We start from the raw sequence: 19,847 nt of genomic DNA on the forward strand, positions 1-19,847 counted from the left end.
CAACTGGGCGCCCCTTGCCAGCGGCACAACTTGGGAATCATGGAAGAACTTGTGACCACAGTCTGTCATCACAGCTAGCCGTGATGGCTCCCCTAACAAACTCTAGGCATGATGAACATCATCCTTTCATCTATTGGTACTACCATCAAGGCTAATGCAAGCAAAATTATCCCTAAGCTTACTAGCATTCTCTTCAAATTGCCGTCTCCAACATATATACCGTGGATCTCACCCTACTTGACAATAAAAGACAATATTAAGAAAGTGGTTAAAAGCTTTTGAGGTATATCTGAAGAACATCCTGGACTATACAAGGACAAGGTTGTCTCCTGGGAGGTTAATAGTGATACCCGATCCTGCATTTTTGATCTTGGGGCTGGTTTGCCCTCAAAACCTTTTTTTATTAAAATGTGAAAATGAATTTGGCTAGAGAAACCACATGGTCCAGGAAGGAAAAAAAACACCCTATACCACGACCTTTTAAGGAGAGAGACTCTCGGCCTCAACTTTACCGCCAAATATCAGGAATCGCCCCCCTTGGGCTCCCGTAAGACAACAATGGGCTTAGAAAGTCATATCTTGTACTGTACCGTCAATATAATGTATGCAGTAGGGAAATTTAACAACTTGTCTTTTAAGAATAATTTGATAATGCATATCAAGAGTCTTAAAATTTTATACAAATTTTGACCTAGAAGTTTCACTTTTAGGAACTTAGCTGAGCAAAGTAATTATGGCTATGTATTAGTTAGCTATAAAGACATTCACTCTTATTAATAGGGTATATTAGAAACAATCTAAAAAGCTTTAACTTTATAAATAGGCTTTTTTGAGATTTCAGTTTCCACTATTCCAAAGTTATTAAGCATCAAGTTTAACTATAACTGAAATACTGTTTGAGATATTCGAACATGTTTTATAATAACAAATGATTTAAAAATTAACAGAATAGATATTAAAAGAACATTTGGACATATTCTGATAAACATCTGTGTATTGATATCTGGCAAACAGCCATGTAACTTACCCTCCTTAAGGAAGCTTCGGCGTTAACTGCATTTTCTGGATGAACCCATTTAGAAGAAGGTAGACCAAGACCTGAGTACGCATGTGTTCCATTTGGATACTGCCAAATAATTGGATAAAGTCCAAGTTGATTATATGAAGCAGAAGGGTGGGCTTGTCCAAGAAGATGAGGTGACTGGTGCTGTAGTAATTGCTGCTGTTGCTGGTGTGCTAGTGCTAAGTGGCTTAAGCTGCTGGCATGAGCAGTCTCTAGTCGTGGGTGGCCACCAAGTAAGGAGGCAGTAGGCACTCCGGGTAACACAGTAGGAAGTAAATGAGGGTGATGAACAGAATGGTGTGGCCCACTAGTCAGAGGGTGAGTGTTAATGGTAGGTAATGGAGTTTGACTGGATGATCCAGCCAATATGTGGGGTGTAGGAGTTAAGGCAGGGTGATGGGTACCCGGATTTAAACAGGTTCTATGGGATGAGGAATGAAGAGGAAAAGGATGCTGGTTTAAGAAAGGTGAAATATGATTAGCTCCTGTTTCTGGTCCAATAAGTGCAGGATCTCTGTAAACTGTGAAATGTTCATTTTTATCAATGATAAGGGGGCTCTTTGTAGTTTCCAATGTACTGCCTCGAGCAGGAACTGGATGAAAGCTGCATCTTGATAACTCATGTTCTATCTTATTTGCCAGTCTTCTTTCACCAGCAGCTTGGCTGTTCACGTAAGTAGCCTTAGACTTTAGTGAATCAGGAGAATAGGTAATTTTGGATTTAACAACTTCAGGTGATGGATTGGATTTTGTCTTGGGAACATCTACTGACATATTAAGTTTAGATTTTATGGTCTCCGGGGGTGGACTAAGCTTATGCAGCTTACTATCTTCTGTTACAGAAACTGCACTTAACGATGACATGTAAGACACATACTGATGTTTCTCTTTCTCCAAATTCAGATGATCACTTCCTGAAGACGCATTCATACTCAGCTGTGTTAAGTCCACTTTAACTACATCACTGACCCAGCTTTGATCAGAATCTTGTTTCGTGATTTCCACGTATCTTGCATTTGCCATAGCATGTTTTGAGTCACTAACATTAGGATCCATTTTCTGAAGTGTCTGAAGGCCAAAGGTACTTGAGTTTTCCTGAGCCACCTTTTGTGAATTAGTGTCATTTGTAATATCTATAACACATTTTGGTGTGGGTGGTGTGGATACAAACTTCTCCTTTGGTACTAATGCCACTGTGTGTGTCTTTTCCATACTGCATTCCTGAAGAAGTAAATCACTAGGATTACGGTCAGAAAGCGTGGTTTGTTCTGCTGAATGGATAAGCTTTTTCTCTTGAAGTTGAGAGTCAACTGACTTCAGTTTCTCTACTTCTTCATGTTTTTTATCTTCCTGTATTTGATCCCAGGGAGCTGGGCTATCCATTAGTGTCTGTTCCTCTGCCTTCTCATTACTCTGGGATTTTCCTTCTTCTCCATTTATCTTTAAAGTATTTTTATTTTTCAACTCATTCTCTGACTTCTGCTCTGAGGAATTATCTGTTATTCTCTTACTTGAATTTTCTGAGTCACTGCTCTCAGAAAAATCTGAAACATTGTCAGTTCGCAGTCTCTTCATACTTAGTTTCTTTTCATCCTCCTCGGGCTTCCTTCTTTTATTCATCAAGTGTTTATTTTTGCTTTTAGTATTTTCTGTAAGGTTTAAAAAAAGAACAGTCTTATTTTCATATCAATACTAAATCAGCATGTTATAAATGTTTCATATTTCCCTTTTTAAAAAAAAAAAAAAGGTCCTACCTCCTCGTGTTACATAATCATATTTTTCCTCCTTCATCTTCTCTTCATCTGGTATGCTGCTATCTGAGCCCTTCCTCTTACTTGGACGAATATTTCTTTGTTGCTGTTGCTGGTGTGTATTCTGTTTTGGTACTGCAGCTTGGGAGTTCATTGCTGGTCTGGGACTATTTGCTTGGGCACGTGTATAATGACCCTAAAAATAACCAATTAACAATGACTGTTTACTGTCTGATCCTAAGTAACCTCAAGGAAAATATTTTACAATAATCCATCACTGATAACATACATACGTGAACAGTGTTGCTATTTTGACTGGCGCGAGACCTACGTCGTGATGTAATGCCAATATTTTCACCTTTTAACAAAGAGTGAACAACATCATCTAGAAAGGTCATTTGAACCATAGAAGGATCGACATTCTGTGGTTCTAGTACCTAATTTATGACACAAAACAAAGACAAGAATTAAACCCTATCAGTTAACCAATACGACATTAAGTACACTTTCTTAGTAGAAATGTTTAGAAATCAGTTTGTGATCTAACTTGTAATATAGTGTCAGGTTTACAATAAATCAATTGTAATCATTAATAAAATAATTATCTTTTTAACCTTCTGAAACCTGTTTCAACTGCTAAGACTTAAAAAGCAAATATATCTACTATAAACAAAACTTGAGAAAAAAGGATAAGAATTTATCAAAGTACAAATGTCAAGGAAGTCATAAGTATATTTAAAAAATAGGAAGTAGTTTGCTTAAAGCAACTGTAAAACAAAACTAAGGGAAGAGTTAGGAAGGAAACAAAAATTGACAAAAATTGTACAAATGAATAATAGAAAAAGAAGACTGACATTAAAGAAATGGACATGGAACCTTAACTAAAGGAAAGACTATTTTAAAGATTAAAAGCAATTTTTTACCTCATTGAAAAGTAAAATTTTGTCACCTTTTTAGGAAAAAAATCAAATGCAATCAAACAACATAAAACTATTTTTAGCACTCAGACTAATTAACCAAGGCACTTGGATTGTTTACAAAGGCACTCTCATTTATTCAGATACCCTCCCCAATGCACTCCTGTGAGAAGTATTTATTTTTATGTAAATAAGTTAAAGCTTTAAAAGCAAAAGCTTTTTGCTCCTTCACCCCCAGCCCTACCCACGCCCCCCCCCCTCCGCCAAAAAGAAGAAAACCAATCTAAAGACTTTCACAGTGTTATTGAAAACTCCACATGAAACTTACATCCTTAACTAAAACTTAGTGGGAATATCTACTGTGGGACTTAATGTGAAAAGAAACAGTGTGTGCATTAAAGTTTTCATTAGTGAAAAAAAGCATACGGGAAATGTTCTTGTTACTGGAGAGACAAAACTTCAGACTTGGAGAAAAAAAATTTTTAGATGACCTAAGGACTTAAACAAAAAAAAACCCAAACTGAAAACCTTATCAATTAAAATAGTTCAATGCCTCTATTTCAGGGACTGATTTTATCAATCTCAAAATAAATTTGGCATCACTAGTTAAGCACTTGGCTGCTAAAAGGTCGGCAGTTTGAACCGACTAGCTGCTCCTCGGGAGAAAGATGTGGGAATCTGCTTCCGAAAAGATTTACAGCCTTGGAAACCCTTGGGGGCAGTTGTACTCTGTCCTACAGGATTGTTATGAGTTGGAATTGACTTGATGGCTATGGGTTTGCTTTTATTTTTTTAATCTCCACTGTTATGTAACATGACCTCTATACAACACATCTGATACGTTTAAACTTATTAGAAACCAAAAGGTGAAAACCATTTTGGTATCAAACAGTCGGTGCATTATTTTTTTGGCATGGGATATCTGAATTATAAAAACGTCTTTTCAAAAATATTAGTTGGACCATTTACCTGATCATTCATAACGACCATGGTGCGGGTGAAGAGATCATGATGAGTAATTATGCCAGTAAACCACTGGGTGGCAGAGTCTTGTCTATATACTCTCACTCTGTATCCATTTAAGGAATAGGGACCTTCAAAAAACAGAACACAAGAGATAGGGATGCCTTAAATGAAGACATTAACTACCCTGTAGAAGAAACATGAGTTGTGATTGATGAGTAATCTCAAACCCAAACATCAATTTTCAAAAAAAAATTTTAGAAGACAAGTGAATATACTCTAGAGCAAGATCGTTCAGAAGTTATCCTTATACCAACACACTACTAAAAACACATACATGCTGATTCAGTGGAAATAAAATTACTTTAAGTCACAAAAATGATTCAGTGTTTCTGGGACAAGTTCATAAGGGGACAGTAAAAAACAAAACAAAAACAAAAACGTAAAGTTATAGTGGCCTAGAAAGTAATATGGTTACAAAGCTGTTCAATAAGACATAGGGGAACAAAGCTGAAATGGAAAGACAATTTGCAACTCAATGTCTGAGTCTTCTGGTACCAAAACTTTCCCATAAGCAATTACAAAATTTTGGTTCCTCTTTGACAGCTGGAAAAAGCTGCCCAAAGTCTTAAAACATGCAGAGATTGTTAAAAAGAATTTATAAATTACAGCACTAAAAATGTTTTTATAAAGCAATGTGGTAAAACACTTTTGGGTTAAGCTCCCTTTTCTAATAGTTATCTACATAGATATATAGACAGCATTTAGAAAATGATTAAATGAAAAAGGCTATATATCTGTATATATTCAGATACGTTTATTAAAACAAAAGTCACTCCACAGAAGAGGATCATAGAGATGAAAACGTTTTCAATTCCCAGATACAAAAACGATATCAAATTCTTGAAAGTTCAACAGAAACTGTTGGGGGGGGGGAGCTGTAAAAACTGCTATACATACCTCAACAACAATAGTATTATACATTTACAATTTACAAAGTGCTTTCAAAATCTGCATGTGCTTATTTAATCCTCTCCAACTCCAACTAGGTGTTGTTATCCCTTTAAAGTCTATGAAAGTGAGATTAATAGATTAAGTGAATTTTTAAATGAAACAGCTGGGACTGAACTTATTTTTCTGATTCCTAGGCTGATGCTCCTCCTTTTACAGTTGTAACACGTCCAGCATACCAAGTAATGGTTTAATATTTACTTGCCAGCTTAGAAAAACCTACTCTAACAGCAGCCTCAAGTAAATCAACACATCTGTAGAAAGTATTCCATATGACCTGTACTATACATTAAATATATTCATCCGTAAAAAGGGAGATGCTGATTGGCTGCGATTTAAGGGAGGAGACAGGTAAGCACTACTTATTAGCCATAATCCATTATACATGTACTGCCAGTCTTTTCTAACTATGGAAGAATAAGAATCCATGTTTTTCTCCCTAAATAATATAGAAAATGCTTATAAAATAATTCAAATATGACCAATTTTCAATTCCCATTAGCACATCACCTACACTGGCTTGTTCCCACCACCTAGCACCATTTGGAGTCGGCTTCAAACAATTCTGTATAGGATGCCTTAATCTTTCAATTTTAAGTAAGAGATGAAGAAACAAACTTGGTGAAAAAACTATTAGCCTGATTTCTTCAACATATAATTCGCAAGAAAAAGGAAAAAAAAAGTGATGGCGGGGACATACCAACCAATCACAATGGATAAAGCTTGTTTGGATTCCCAGATTAAAAAATAATAAATAAATAAAACCTGTTTAAAAGCATCTATGACTTTGTGAAACAAATGAAAATTTGAACCTGACCATCCAATACTTCTTAAGAAATTATTAATTTTTTACTTATAATAATGGTATGGTGGTTTGTTTTAAAAACTTATAGAATGAGGTGGTGCCTGAAATTTGAGGGAAGTAAATGGGATTGTGGATGGGGCAGAAGTATCCAAAGTTTGAAAGTTGTTGGGGCCAGGTGATAGGTGCATGGGAGTTCACAGAAAAATTCTATTTCTGTATATGTTAGAAATTCTGCATAATGAAAAGTTTAAAAAATAATTTGCCTAAGAAGAATTTAGTAAGTAGGTAATCTGCTGCTACAAACACCCATACAAAGCAAAACAGGCCACTATTTTGAGATATCTCTATTAATGCTTAAATGGCATGGCAGTTGGGGCTGAAATAACTATGGGGATTTAACAACAGAGTTGTATTTTTAAAATTAAAGGAAATGATCAACAACTTATCAACGCTTCATGCCATCAATCTATGGTTTTATGCTTACGTACAGTGAGAGAAAGAGTAATCACTAAGAACTACAAAACCTCTGTGGTTTGAAGGTCACATGTTGTAGACAAACCTGTATGTAACTAAAAAAGGAAACAAAACTAAGACTAGTGTTGTGGTAGCAGCTGAGGAAGGCACACTGAAAGAGGCCACTTTTATCAGATATCAGCAGCATTCTTGAAAGGAAATCGATTGTGGCTTTGGGCAACCCTCTATTGCAAACAATGCTTCCTTCTCCAGGAAGGACACACCTAACGCATTCTATTCTGCAATACAGAAAATTTCCAATCAATGAGACACCTGTGTGGCTAAAATTTTATGTCAGGCATTTGACCTGAAAAATCAATAAACTGGTGAAATAACTTTCTACTGAAATTATAATTTTGCTATTATTTTCCCCTGACTACATGTAACCCAAAATATTAGATTTGCCCTTCTATTTATATTGCACATTATTGAACAACCAAAGACAAAGGATAAGTTACCTAGTTGCCATAAACAATGCATAACTTCAAAATAGTTACCTTGCATAAAAATCTCCTGAACTTTTTGTTCCTTTACCCAGACTTTCACTTCCTCATGAAGTTGCGGGTTGTCCCTGAGAACTGGGTTTAGGCTGTCTATGTCGTCCTAGAATTATAGATTAAAAGAAAGGTCCATGTTACGCTCTCCTAACATTAATGTTACCGACTCTCTCTCATTTATGTTCTAAGGAACTGAATTCCTTGATCTAAGTGTATGCAAAAACACAAATTCATAAGTTGTAGTTCATTAGCAACTGTATAACAACAGATCATTAGAAGTTCATCTGTGCTAAGATTTGGTACCTGCCGACAATGTCCTAGTGCCAAAATGCGAAACTTAGTAATGCATTTTCTAACTTTTAAAGCATGTCCCTATTCAACTCAGTGTTTCATAGATTTCACTATTAGACACAATACACAAACCAAATAGCATCAAGTCATTTAAGAGCAGTGGCAAAAAAAGTTGAATATCTGTGATAACAGATATATATGTAGATGTTATCCTTCCATAATGCCTGAACTATTAAAGTCCTTATCCAAAGTCTTGATTTAAATGTCATTAGATTCAGTTCTACTCAACCTTATCTGACCAGTAACTTCGCTGCTAAGTTTTATTTTTTCAAGCCAGTGTCAAAGCACCCAGGCAATTAAAATTACATTACTGGTATTATTACCCTCATGACAGGGTGGATCTAGACACAGAAACAACCGGTTCTCTCTCCTTGGAAATGTGAATCACACAGTCACATGGTTTCCCACAATCTGTCGGTCTCCCACTGGACTCTTTGACATTCTGTTCTCTTTCTCTCAAACCAGCTCTGCTGCTCCTGCATTTGAGATCAGCAGCAGAAGCCCTAGAGTAGTAGCTGGAAAGAACAAAGGAGTATTGTCTATTGGCGGCTCTTTTAAACGTGGACTGGCAGATCATGAAAACCAGTGAACAGAAAGGAGCTAAAGGGAGAGGATTATATCTGATTAAGTAAAAATAATCTGGAAAAGCCAAAGGTGACTGAAGAGTTAAAGAAGGACCTCTGATCAAGAATGGTCGTTCTAAGTGGATAGCTCCTATCTGGAGGAAAGATGAGAAGGCAGAGGGGGACAGGAGCTGGTTGCATGGACAAGGGAAACACAAGAGGGAAAGGAGGAGTGTGCTGTCACATTATAGGGAGAGGAACTAGGGTCACATAACAATGTGTGTGTAAGTTTTTGTATGAGAAACTGACTTGAATTGTAAACTTCACTTAAAGCACAATTAAAAAAAAAAAAAAGTCATACTTCCTCTCTCTTCTGCTCCAAAGTAAACAAAGCTTTTCCTTCTCATCTCATCACTGCTTTAAGGAACAACTCTGTATTTTTAGAATAATACTGTGATAAATGTTCTGGTATTTCTTTTATGCCATTAAAGGACAACATGCAGAAGTATAGGCCTTTACAGTTACTATGTTCTGTATGGAAAATGTACAGACATGCTCCTTTACAGCAGAAGGACCACCTAGGGTGGAAATTTATCATACAAAAAGTAGTTAAGATCTGTCATTTTGAAGAAAAATGCCCATAGTGTGTCTTTGTTTTATAAAGAAACTTCTAGCAATTGCAGAACTGCAAGAGAATACATTTCTGTTATTTAAAGCTACCGACTTTGTGAATAACTTATTACAACAGTCTAGAAAACTAATACACCCATTAAAATTATCCCAACATAATGCTTGGTTTACAGTAGGCACGTTACTGCTGAATTATGACTTCTCTAATACATATACTGCTTTGTAAATTATAGGCATTTCTGTTACACTGTCATTATTCCCATTTTACAGAGGTTCAAAAAAAAAAAGGTTAAGTGATCAAATTTTTTAAGAGTTGCTAGCCCTGGAGCAAATGAGAATGAAGAACACCAAAGACACAAGGTAATAACGAGCCCAAGAGACAGAAAGGGCCAAAGAAACCAGAGACTGCCTTGATTTGTAAACTTTCACTTAAAGCACAATAAAAAAAAAAAAAAGTTGCTAGCAAGTGGCCAAATGAAATTTATTGACCTGAATAATTCAGATACAATAAGACAAACATACAGAACACCTGTACCTTGACCTTGTATGAGACTAAAAACAATTTAATTGCACAGTACTTTACTTTTCAAAGAAACCCTGGTGGTGTAGCAGTTAAATGCTACAGCTGCTAACTAAAAGGTGGGCAGTTCGAATCCACCAGGTGCTCCTTGGAAACTCTATGGGGCAGTTCTATTCTGTCCCATAGGGTCGCTGTGAGTCAGAATTGACTCGAGGGTGACGGGTTTGATTTTTTTTTTCTGGTTACTTTTCACACTTTTTGACGGCAGTGGTTCCCCCCCCCCCCCCACAGAATTGCACTAGTTACCTACAGACAGAATTCTTCTATCTTGAATAACTAAAATAATGAACATTTTTTAATTTCTCAATAGCAAGTCACCCAGACAATGAAGGAACAGTATTCTCTGTGTCTCTTCCCTCCTCCCTGAACTGTATCCTAAGTATTTCACTGGAGTCCCAAGGTGGTGCAAATGGTGAGGCTCAGCTATTAAACAAAAGGCTGCAGGTTCAAGTTCACGCAGAGGCGTTTTGGAAGAAAAGGCCTGGCGATCTACTTCAGAAAAATCTGCCACTGAAAACCTTATGGAGCTGGAGTCTTAAAAGCTTGCAAGCAGCCATCCAAGCCACAATTGGTCTCTGTTCACCTGGAGCAACAGAGGAAGGAGAGTCAGAAATAGAAGAATATGGAATATGTGGCTAATTGCCTCTGTGAACAACTGCCTCCCTTGCTATGAGACCAGAAGAACCAGATGGTGCCCAGCTACCATTACTGAACATTTTGATCAAAGATTCTGTAACAGAATCGTGATCATCCAAAAAATAAGAGGGAAAACGCAGAATAGATTTTCAAATTCTCAAGGATTCCAGACATCCTGGAGCCGTGAAAGTTGGCGAACCCCTGGAACTATCGCCCTGAAACCAAGAATACCTCCTGAAGCCTTCTTAAAACCAAAAAACAGTTTAGCTTAACTAGTAAAAAATGTCTGCCTTGAGCATTACACTCTTTTAAGGACTATGTATAGAGGATCAAATTGACAACAGAAACTCAAAAGAGTAGACAAGAACCTTAGGGGGGCAGTGAATCTGTGTTAATGGGGGAAAAACAATTCAGAAAAGGAGGGTGAGAATGGTTGCACAACTCAAAGAATATAATCAATATCATTAAGTGGTACATGTAGTAACTATGGAATTGCTTTTGTTTTGTTTCACATATTCTCAACAACAACACCAAAATGAACATGTCATTTATCCAGAAACTTTCCTCCTAGGAATTTATCCTAGAGAAGCAATCATGGATGTGTTCAAGGTGTATGTGCAAGAATGCTCCCTGAAGTGTTAACATACCAAAACTACCTAGAAATAACTCAAATGGTCAATAATTTGCGATTGGCTATCTCAGTTATCCATGTTATGGAATACTACGCAGTCATTGAAAATTAAGTCAAGAAAGACATTTAACAGCTTTAAAATGTGGTCACAAAATTAATACATGTACTATGATACTGATTAAATAAAACATACAAATGTATAAAAAGTACAAGGGTGATCTTAAAAAAAAGACAAACAGAAAGAAAACCCTATGGGACAGAAATCTACTCTGACAATGTTATTGTTAGGTGCCAACAACAAATTGGTTCCGACTCATAGCGACCCTATGTACAACACAATGAAACACTGCCCGATCCTGCGCCATCCTCAGGATTGTTATGCCTGAGCCAAGTGTTGCAGCCGCTGTGTCAGTCCATCTTGTTGAGGTTTTCCCCTCTTCTTCCATGACCCCCTACTTTATCAAGCATGATGTCCTTCTCCAGGGACTGATCCCTCCTGACAACATGTCCAAAGTATGTGAGACACAGTCTCACCATCCTTGCTTCTAAAGAGTATTCTGGTTGTACTTCTTCCAAGAGAGATTTATTTGTTCATTCTTTTGGCAGTCCATGGTATATTCAATATTCTTCACCAATACCACAATTCAAAGGCGTCAACTCTTCTTCAGTCTTCCTTATTCACTGTCCAGCTTTCACATGCATATGAGGTGATTGAAAACACCTTAACTTGGATCAGGCTCCCCTTAGTCTTCAAGGTGACATTTTTGTTTTTCAACACTTTAAAGAGGTCGTTTGCAGCAGATGTGCCCAATGCAATACATCTTGGCTGCTGCTTCCAAGGGTGTCGATTGTGGATCCAAGTAAAATGAAATCCTTGACGTCAATTTTTTTTCCATTTATCATGATGTTGCTTATTGGACCAGTTGTGGGGATTTTTATTTTCTTTATATTGAGGTGTAATCCATACTGAAGGCTGTGGTCTCTGATCTTCATCAGTAAGTGCTTTAAGTCCTCTTCATTTTCAGCAAGCAAAGATGTGTCATCTGCATAATGCAGGTTGCTAAGGAGTCTTCCTCCATTCCTGATGCCCCATTTCTTCTTCATATAGTCCAGCTTCTCAGATTATTTGCTCAGCATACAGATAAGTATGGTGAAAGGATACGACACATATGAGGTCGCCATAACTCAGAACCAACTCCTTGGCAACTAAAATATTTCACTGCTGGTTATAAATTGCAGCAAATGACAAATGGAGGGAAACTGGTTCAGCAAAGTTTGCTTTATCAGAAACTTATACAATAAAAGATGGAAAAATTCAAAACAAAGCCCTAAGTGAGGTTTTGGTCTATACTTATTGTTCACTTGTATGTTGCTCCTCCTTTTGCAAAGACAGAGTTTGGCTCTAATTGAACATTATCAAGGAACTTTAATGCAAACAATAATATATAAAAACAGATAATGTAATTGTATATTTACTATTGCAGATACTGTGCTAGGTGCTTTCCATTAACTGTCTATTTTTATAGCTACTTCTTGAGCTTGAAATTATTATACCTTTTTTACAAACTATGCTCGGAGAAGTCCATGATTACCTTATAGACATGAAGTTAAGGAGAGAATTGGTATTTGAACCTAGTTCTGTGACTCCAGAGCTCAAGCTCTTTTCATCTGTCTCTCTCTGACTAGCACAAGCAAAAGGAATGAACTAATAAGCTGATTACCGTCAGTGGCTTTCAAATTTGGATACATTTCTTTATATAAAAAAGAGGGAAAGATAAAATCTCATGGAGTCAGAAAGGGTCATCTGATGGAGCTAGATTTCTATAACCTTCTAACACTGCTTATGTGAAATTTCACATGTAGCAATATTGTAACACTCATCAAAGAGGAGAAGCACAGCGTGGTAAACACAGGTAAACCAAAAAAACCTGTTGCCGTCGAGTCAATTCGGAGTCATAGTGACCCTACAGAATGCAGTAGAACTGCCCCACAGAGTTTCCAAGAAGTGCCTGATGGATTTGCACTGCCGACCTTTCCATCAGCAGCTGTAGCACTTAACCACTACACCACCAGTGTTTCGAAATACAGGTAATCTTTTAATAATCAGAAAGCACAAAAGAGAAGTTATCTCTTTGATAATTTCCTTAGCTGGGACCTACAAATTAATGAATGCTATATTCTTAGATAAACACTGTCCTGAATCACTATTTGGTATGATCAAATCATAGATATATTTTCATGTGTAAATAAGGTTATGATGGAGCTAAGGAAACAGGGGAGAAGAGGATTCATTAAAAGATAAAAGTTAAACAGAGAGTCCCTGACAGAGCAGGAGAAAAGTGGGGTGCAGAACTGAAATTCTAATAAAAAGGCCAGACTTCATGGTCTGACTGAGACTGGAGGGACCCATGAAGATGTGGCCTGCAGATTCTCTGTTAGCCCAGAACTGAAACCATTCCCAAAGCCAACTCTTCAAAGATTAGACTGGACTATACGATATAAAATGATACTTATGAAAAGAGTACTTCTTAGCTCAAGTAGACACATGAGACTAAACTGGCAGCTCCTGTGCGGAGGCAAGATGAGAAGGCAGATGGGGACAGGAGCTGGTAAGAGGGACACGGGAAATCCAGGGTGGAAAGGAAGGAGCGTGCTGTCACATTCCAGGGACAGCAACTAGGGTCAAATAACAATGTGTACATAAATTTTTGTATGAGAAACTAACTTGAACTGTAAACTTGCACTTAAAGCACACACACACACAAAACCTGAAAAAAGAAAAAAAAGTTAAAATTGGTTTGGAATCTGTAGTTTGACAGTAAGACTACTGTATTAACACAATTTTTCAAGTGAATCCCTACTTCATCCAAGCTTAAAGGGGGCAGGGGAAAATTAAGGTAGCCCCAAAAAATAATATCACAGTACTAAAACATTACAATGTACCTTACTTACTTGAACATTAATAGCGATATTATTTCAATGCTCAAAATTTTTGTAATAGTATGCACATAGAATGTTCTCTATAATAAACTACATTTTAGGCCACAAAGCAACCCGCAACAAAATCCAAAACGCTGGGATAATACAAAGTACCTGCTCTGATTACGCCGCCACAGAAGTAGCAATTATTAACACGAAGAGCAAGGAAAAAAATCAAATACACGGAAATGGAATAACACCTTGCTTAAAAACCACTGAGTAATACAAGAAATCAAATATGCAATTTAAAAAACTCCTAGAATCAAACGAGAATGAAAACACATCGTAACAAAACTCTGGGACACGGCAAAGGCAGTGCTCAGAGGTCAATTTATACCAATAGAAGCACACATCAAAAAAGATGGGGCAAAATCAAAACATTAGTGATATAACTCATACAAATACAGAACAGCAAAAGAAGCCCACAGCCACCAGAAGAAAGGAAATAATAAGGATCAGAGCAGAAACAAATGAAATACAAAATAGAAAAACAACAGAAAGACTCAACAAAACCAAAAGCTGGCTCTTTGAAAGGATCAACAAAATCAGCAAACCACTGGCCAAGCCGACAAAAGAAAACCGAGAGGATATAAATAACCCTAATGAGAAAAGAAATGGGGGTCATTACAACAGACCCAACTGAAATAAAAAGGATCATAACAGAGTTCTATGAAAGACTATACTCCAACAAATTTGAAAACCTAGAGGAAACGGACAAATTTCTAGAAACATACTACCTGCCTAAAATAACACAAACTGAGGTTGAAAATCTGAACAGATCCATTTGTAACAAGAGAAGAAACTGAAAAGGTAATTTAAAAACATCCAACATAAAAAAAGTCCTGGCCCAGATGGCTTCACTGGAGAATTCTAGCAAACATTCAGAGAAGAGCTTGTACCAGTATTATTCTAACTATTTCAGAACACAGGAAAGGAAGGGATACTTCCGAATTCATTCTATGAAGTCAGCTTAACTCTGATACCAAACCAGGCTAAGACACCACAAAAAAGGAAAATTACAGACCAATGCCTCTCATGAATATAGATGCAAAAATTCTAGGCAATAGAATTCGTATCAAGAAAATACACCACAAACAAGTGGGATTCATACCAGATATGATAATTTCCTTGGTAGTGACTGACCTACAACACTGCCCTGAATCACTACTTGGTATGATTAAATCATAGATTTATTTTCTAATGTTCAATGTTAGAAAATCAATCAACAAAATCTACCACATAAATAACAATCACACGATCATCTCAACTGACACACGGAAGGTAATTGATAAAGACCAACACCCATTCCTGATAAAAATTCTCAATAATATAGCTACAGAAGGGAAATTCCTCAACATAATAAAAGGCACCTCTCTTAGACATCTAGTGCTGCTATAACAGAAATACCACGAGTAGATGGCTTCAACAAAGATAAATCTATTCTCAGTGTCTAGCAGGTTACAAGTCCAAATTCAGGGCACCAGCTCCAGGGAAAGGCTTTCTCTTCTTGGCTCTGGAGGAAGGTCCTTGTCATCAATCGTCCCCTGGCCAAGGAGCTTCTCTCAGGGCAGGGACCCTGGGTTCAAAAGCCTCGTGCTCCTGCTTTTTATTCTTGGTGGTATGAGGTCCCCACGTCTCTGATTGCTTCTCTCTTTTATATCTCAGAAGAGACTGGCTTAAGACACTTATCTAATCTCGTACATCTCATCAATATAACTGCCACTAATCCATCTCATTACATCATGGTGATAGAATTTAAACACATAAGGAAATCACATCAGATGACAAAATGGTAGATAACCATACAATACTGGGAATCATGACCTAGCCAAGTTGAAAGATATTTTGGGGGGACACCATTGAATCCATGACAACGTCTATACAAAACTAACAGCCAACATCCTTCTTAACAGAGAGAGCCTGAAAATATTGCCCCTGAGAACAGGAACAGAACAAGGATGCCCTTTATCACTACCTTCTATTTAACATTGTCCTAGAATCCTAGCTGGCAATAAGGCAAGAAAAAGAAATAAAGGGCATCCAAATTGGTAAGGAAAAAGTAAAACTATCCCTATTTGCGGATGATACGGTACTATACAAAGAGAACCTAAAGGATCCCACAAGAAAACTACTGAAACTAATAGAAAGATTCAGCAGAGCAGCAGGATACAAGGTAAACATAAAAAAAAATCAGTTGGATTCCTAACAGGAAAGCAATACCATTTATAACAATCCCTTAGCAAAAACCCAAACCTGTTGCTGTTGAGTCGATTCTGACTCACAGCGACCCTACAGGACAGACTACAGAACTGCCCCATAGAGTTTCCAAGGGAGCACCTGGTGGATTCCAACTGCCGACCTTTTGGTTACCAGCCATAGCACTTAACCACTATGCCACCAAGGTTTCCAATAGTCCCTTAAAAAATAAAACACTTAGGAGTAAATCTAACTAGGGACATAAAAGACCTATACAAAGAAAGCCATAAAACGCTACCATAAGAAACCAAACAAGACATACATAAATGGGAAAACATACCATGTTCATGGATGCGTAGACTCAACATTGTGAAAATGTTAATTCTACCCAAAGCAATCAACAGATACAATGCAATATCGATCGAAAAACCAAGAGCATTCTTTGAAGAGGTGGAAAAACTAATCATCAACTTTACATGGAAAGGAAAGCAGCCCCGGATAAGTAAAGCACCATTAAAAGAAAAAGAATGAAGTAGGAGGACTCGCAACTACCTGACCTCAGAACATACTATACAGCTATTGCAGTCAAAACAGCCTGGTACTTGTACAACGACGGATATACTGTCCAATGGAATAGAATCAAAAACCCATATGTAAATCCATCCACCTACGGCCATGTGATCACTGACAAAGACCCAAACTACATTAAATGGGGAAACGACAGTCTTTTTAACAAACGGTGCTGGCAAAACTGTGTGTCCAACTATAAATTATAAAATAGTACCCATACCTCACACCATACACAAAAACTAATTCAAACTGCATCGAAGATCTAGATATAAAACCAAAAACTATAACGATCATATTAGAAAAAAGAGCGTCAACACTAGCAGCCCTAATATGCAGAATAAATAGCATACAAACCATAACTAACAATACATAAATGCCAAGATAAGCTAGATAACAGGGCATTTCTAAGAATTAAACACTTATGTTCATCAAACGGCTTCACCTAAAGAATAAAAAGAGAACCTACAGACTGGGAAAAAAATTCTGGCATGACAAATCCAGCGAAGGTCTAATCTCTAAAACCTATAGGAAAATCCAGCGTCTCTACAACAAAAAGAAAAATAATCCAATTTAAAAATGGGCCAAGGATATGAACAGACACTTCACGAAAGAAGACGTCAAGGCACCTAACAGACTCATGAGGAAATGCTCGAGATCACGACCCATTAGAGAAATGCAAATCAAAACTACAGTGAGATACCATCTCACTCTACCATTACCAGCATGAATCAAAAAAAAAAAAAAAATGTTGGGAGGCTGCGAGGCGTTTGGAACTCTTATCTGCTGCTGATGGGAATGTAAAATGGTATAGCCATTTTGGAGAACAACATGGCACTTCCTTAGAAAGCTATAAATAGAAATACTGTATGATCCAGCAACCCCACTCCTAGGAATATATACTAGAGAAATAAGAGCCATCACATGATAGACAGATATACACACACCCATATTCACTGCAGTGTTATTCACAATAAGCAAAAAGATGCAAACAACCTAAACGGCCATCAACAGATAAATGGACAAACAAACTATGGTACATACACACAATGGAATACTACGCAACAATAAAGAACAATGGTGACTCTGCGAAACATCTCACAACACGGTTGAATCTGGATGGCATTATGCTGAGTAAAATAAGTCAATCACAAAAGGAAAAATACTGTATGAGACCACTATTATAAAAACTCACGCAAAAGTTTACACACAGAAAGAAACACTCACTGATGGTTACTCGGGAGGGGTGGGATCAGGAGGGAAAAAAAAAAACAGGAACTAGACAATAGATAAACGATAACTTTGGTGATGGGTAAGACAGTACACAATACTGGGGAAGTCAGTACAGCTTCACCAAGGCACATCCAAACTCCCTGAGGGACTGAATTACTGGGCTGAGGACTGGGAACCATGGTCTTGGGGAACATCTAGCTCTACTGGCATAATATAGTTTATAAAGAAAATGTTCTACGTCCTACTTTGAAGTGTAGTGTCTGGGGTCTTAAAAGCTTGTGAGGGAACATGTAAGATACTCCACTGGTCTCACTCCGTCTAGAGCAAAGGTGAATGAAGAAAACCAAAGACACAAGGGAAAGATTAGTCTAATGGACTAATGGACCACAAGTACCACAGCCTTCACCAAACTGAGTCCAGCACAACTAGATGGTACCTGGCTACCACCACTGATGGCTCAGACAGGGATCACAATACAGTCCCAGACAGAGCTAGAGAAAAATACAGAACAAAATTCTAACTCACCAAAAAAAAAAACCCCAGACTTACTGGTCTGACAGAAATTGGAGAAACCCAAGATTATGGCCCCCAGACATCCTTTCAATTTAGTACTGAAGTCACTCCTGAGGCTCATCCTTCAGGTGAAAGATCAGACAGTCCCATAAAACAAAACGAGAATAAATGGGCACACTTGCCCAGGAGCAAGGACGAGAAGGCAGGCTGATAATGGGTGACCCAAGGTCGAGAAGGGGAGAGTATTGACATGTCTTGGGGGTGGCAACCAATGCCACAAAACAATATATACATATATAAATTATTTTACGAGAAACTGATTTGCTCTGTAAACCATCTAAAGTACAATAAAAAAATTTTAAAGTAGACTCTAAATATGTATATATGTATACATATACATGTGTGTAACAGTGCTGATGTAACAATTTCCACAAGCAAATGCATGTGGACCCATACCTTACATCACATACAAAAATTAACTCAAAATGGATCAATGACCTAAATGTGGACACTCAAACCATAAAACTCTTAGAAGAAAACAGAGGTAAAGCTTCAGAATCTAGTTTTTGACAATGGAGTCTCAGATACGACACAAGAAGCATAAGCAATGAGACAGAAAAAAAATTGCATTTCATGAAAATTAAAAACTTTATGCATCAAAGGTCTTTATCAACAATGTGAAGAGACGACCTAAAGAATGGAAGAAAATATTTGGGAGCCAGAAAGCTGATATGGGTTTAATATATAGAATAATAAAGATCCCTACAATTGAACAACAACAAAAAAGACTGCTCAATTAAAAATGGGCTAAGGACTTGAACAGACATGTCTCCAAAAATATACAAATGGCCAACAAGCACATATAAAGATGCTCAATTTTGTTAGCCATCAGGAAAATGCAATTCAAAATCAAAATAAGGTAACAGGCAGTTCCTAATTTACGCATTCGAAGACTCCGTCCGTGGTGAGTTCTGACATAAATCGAATACCTCTTTTCTTTTTCTTTAGTTTTCATCATTATTGCCTTTTACTATCAGTGTCTTTACAAATCCGATCTTTGAACACCTGCAAGTGAACATCTGAGGATGGTAACATCAGCAAACTATGTGCTGCAACATTGTATGTAGTACACATTACTGACAGTAAGATGTACCAAAACGAAATAAAAAAACAGACAGTCCTAGATGCGCTTTGGTAACCTGAATGGAGGCTACCTGTGTTACTGCTTCACATCCATTAGGATGAATGGCTATTATCAGAAAGATGGAAAACAAGTTTAGCAAGGATATGAAGACACTGTTAACCCTCACCCAAGGCTGGGGGGTACGTAAACTCACGCAGCTCCTGTGGAGCCAGCTTGGTGGCTCCTGAAAAACTTAAACATAGAATTACGATATAATCCAGCATTCCACTGATAGGTATATACCCAAGAGACTTGAGAAGATACT

The 19,847-nt window shown here is 37.3% G+C and overlaps 1 protein-coding gene across 6 annotated transcripts in view; it reads right to left on the minus strand.

Annotated features, from left to right (window-relative positions):
• The window catches only part of JMJD1C (jumonji domain containing 1C), a 321,108-nt gene that overhangs the window by 39,922 nt on the left and 261,339 nt on the right, over nucleotides 1-19,847 (minus strand). For 3 of the 6 annotated variants that reach the window (XM_064269625.1, XM_010589154.2, XM_064269623.1), the window contains 5 exons: nucleotides 7,521-7,626; nucleotides 4,701-4,825; nucleotides 3,108-3,251; nucleotides 2,818-3,010; nucleotides 1,028-2,712 (listed from right to left, as the gene is read on the minus strand). In XM_064269625.1, the coding sequence (XP_064125695.1) occupies nucleotides 1,028-2,712; nucleotides 2,818-3,010; nucleotides 3,108-3,251; nucleotides 4,701-4,825; nucleotides 7,521-7,527 (2,154 nt within the window). In that variant the 5' untranslated portion in view covers nucleotides 7,528-7,626. Of the gene's footprint in view, nucleotides 1-1,027; nucleotides 2,713-2,817; nucleotides 3,011-3,103; nucleotides 3,252-4,700; nucleotides 4,826-7,520; nucleotides 7,627-19,847 lie in introns of those variants that run through there. The other 3 variants (XM_010589158.3, XM_064269624.1, XM_023546983.2) reach the window with 3 other exon arrangements.

This window comes from Loxodonta africana, chromosome 16, assembly GCF_030014295.1.
Source record: "Loxodonta africana isolate mLoxAfr1 chromosome 16, mLoxAfr1.hap2, whole genome shotgun sequence".
NCBI lineage: Eukaryota > Metazoa > Chordata > Mammalia > Proboscidea > Elephantidae > Loxodonta > Loxodonta africana.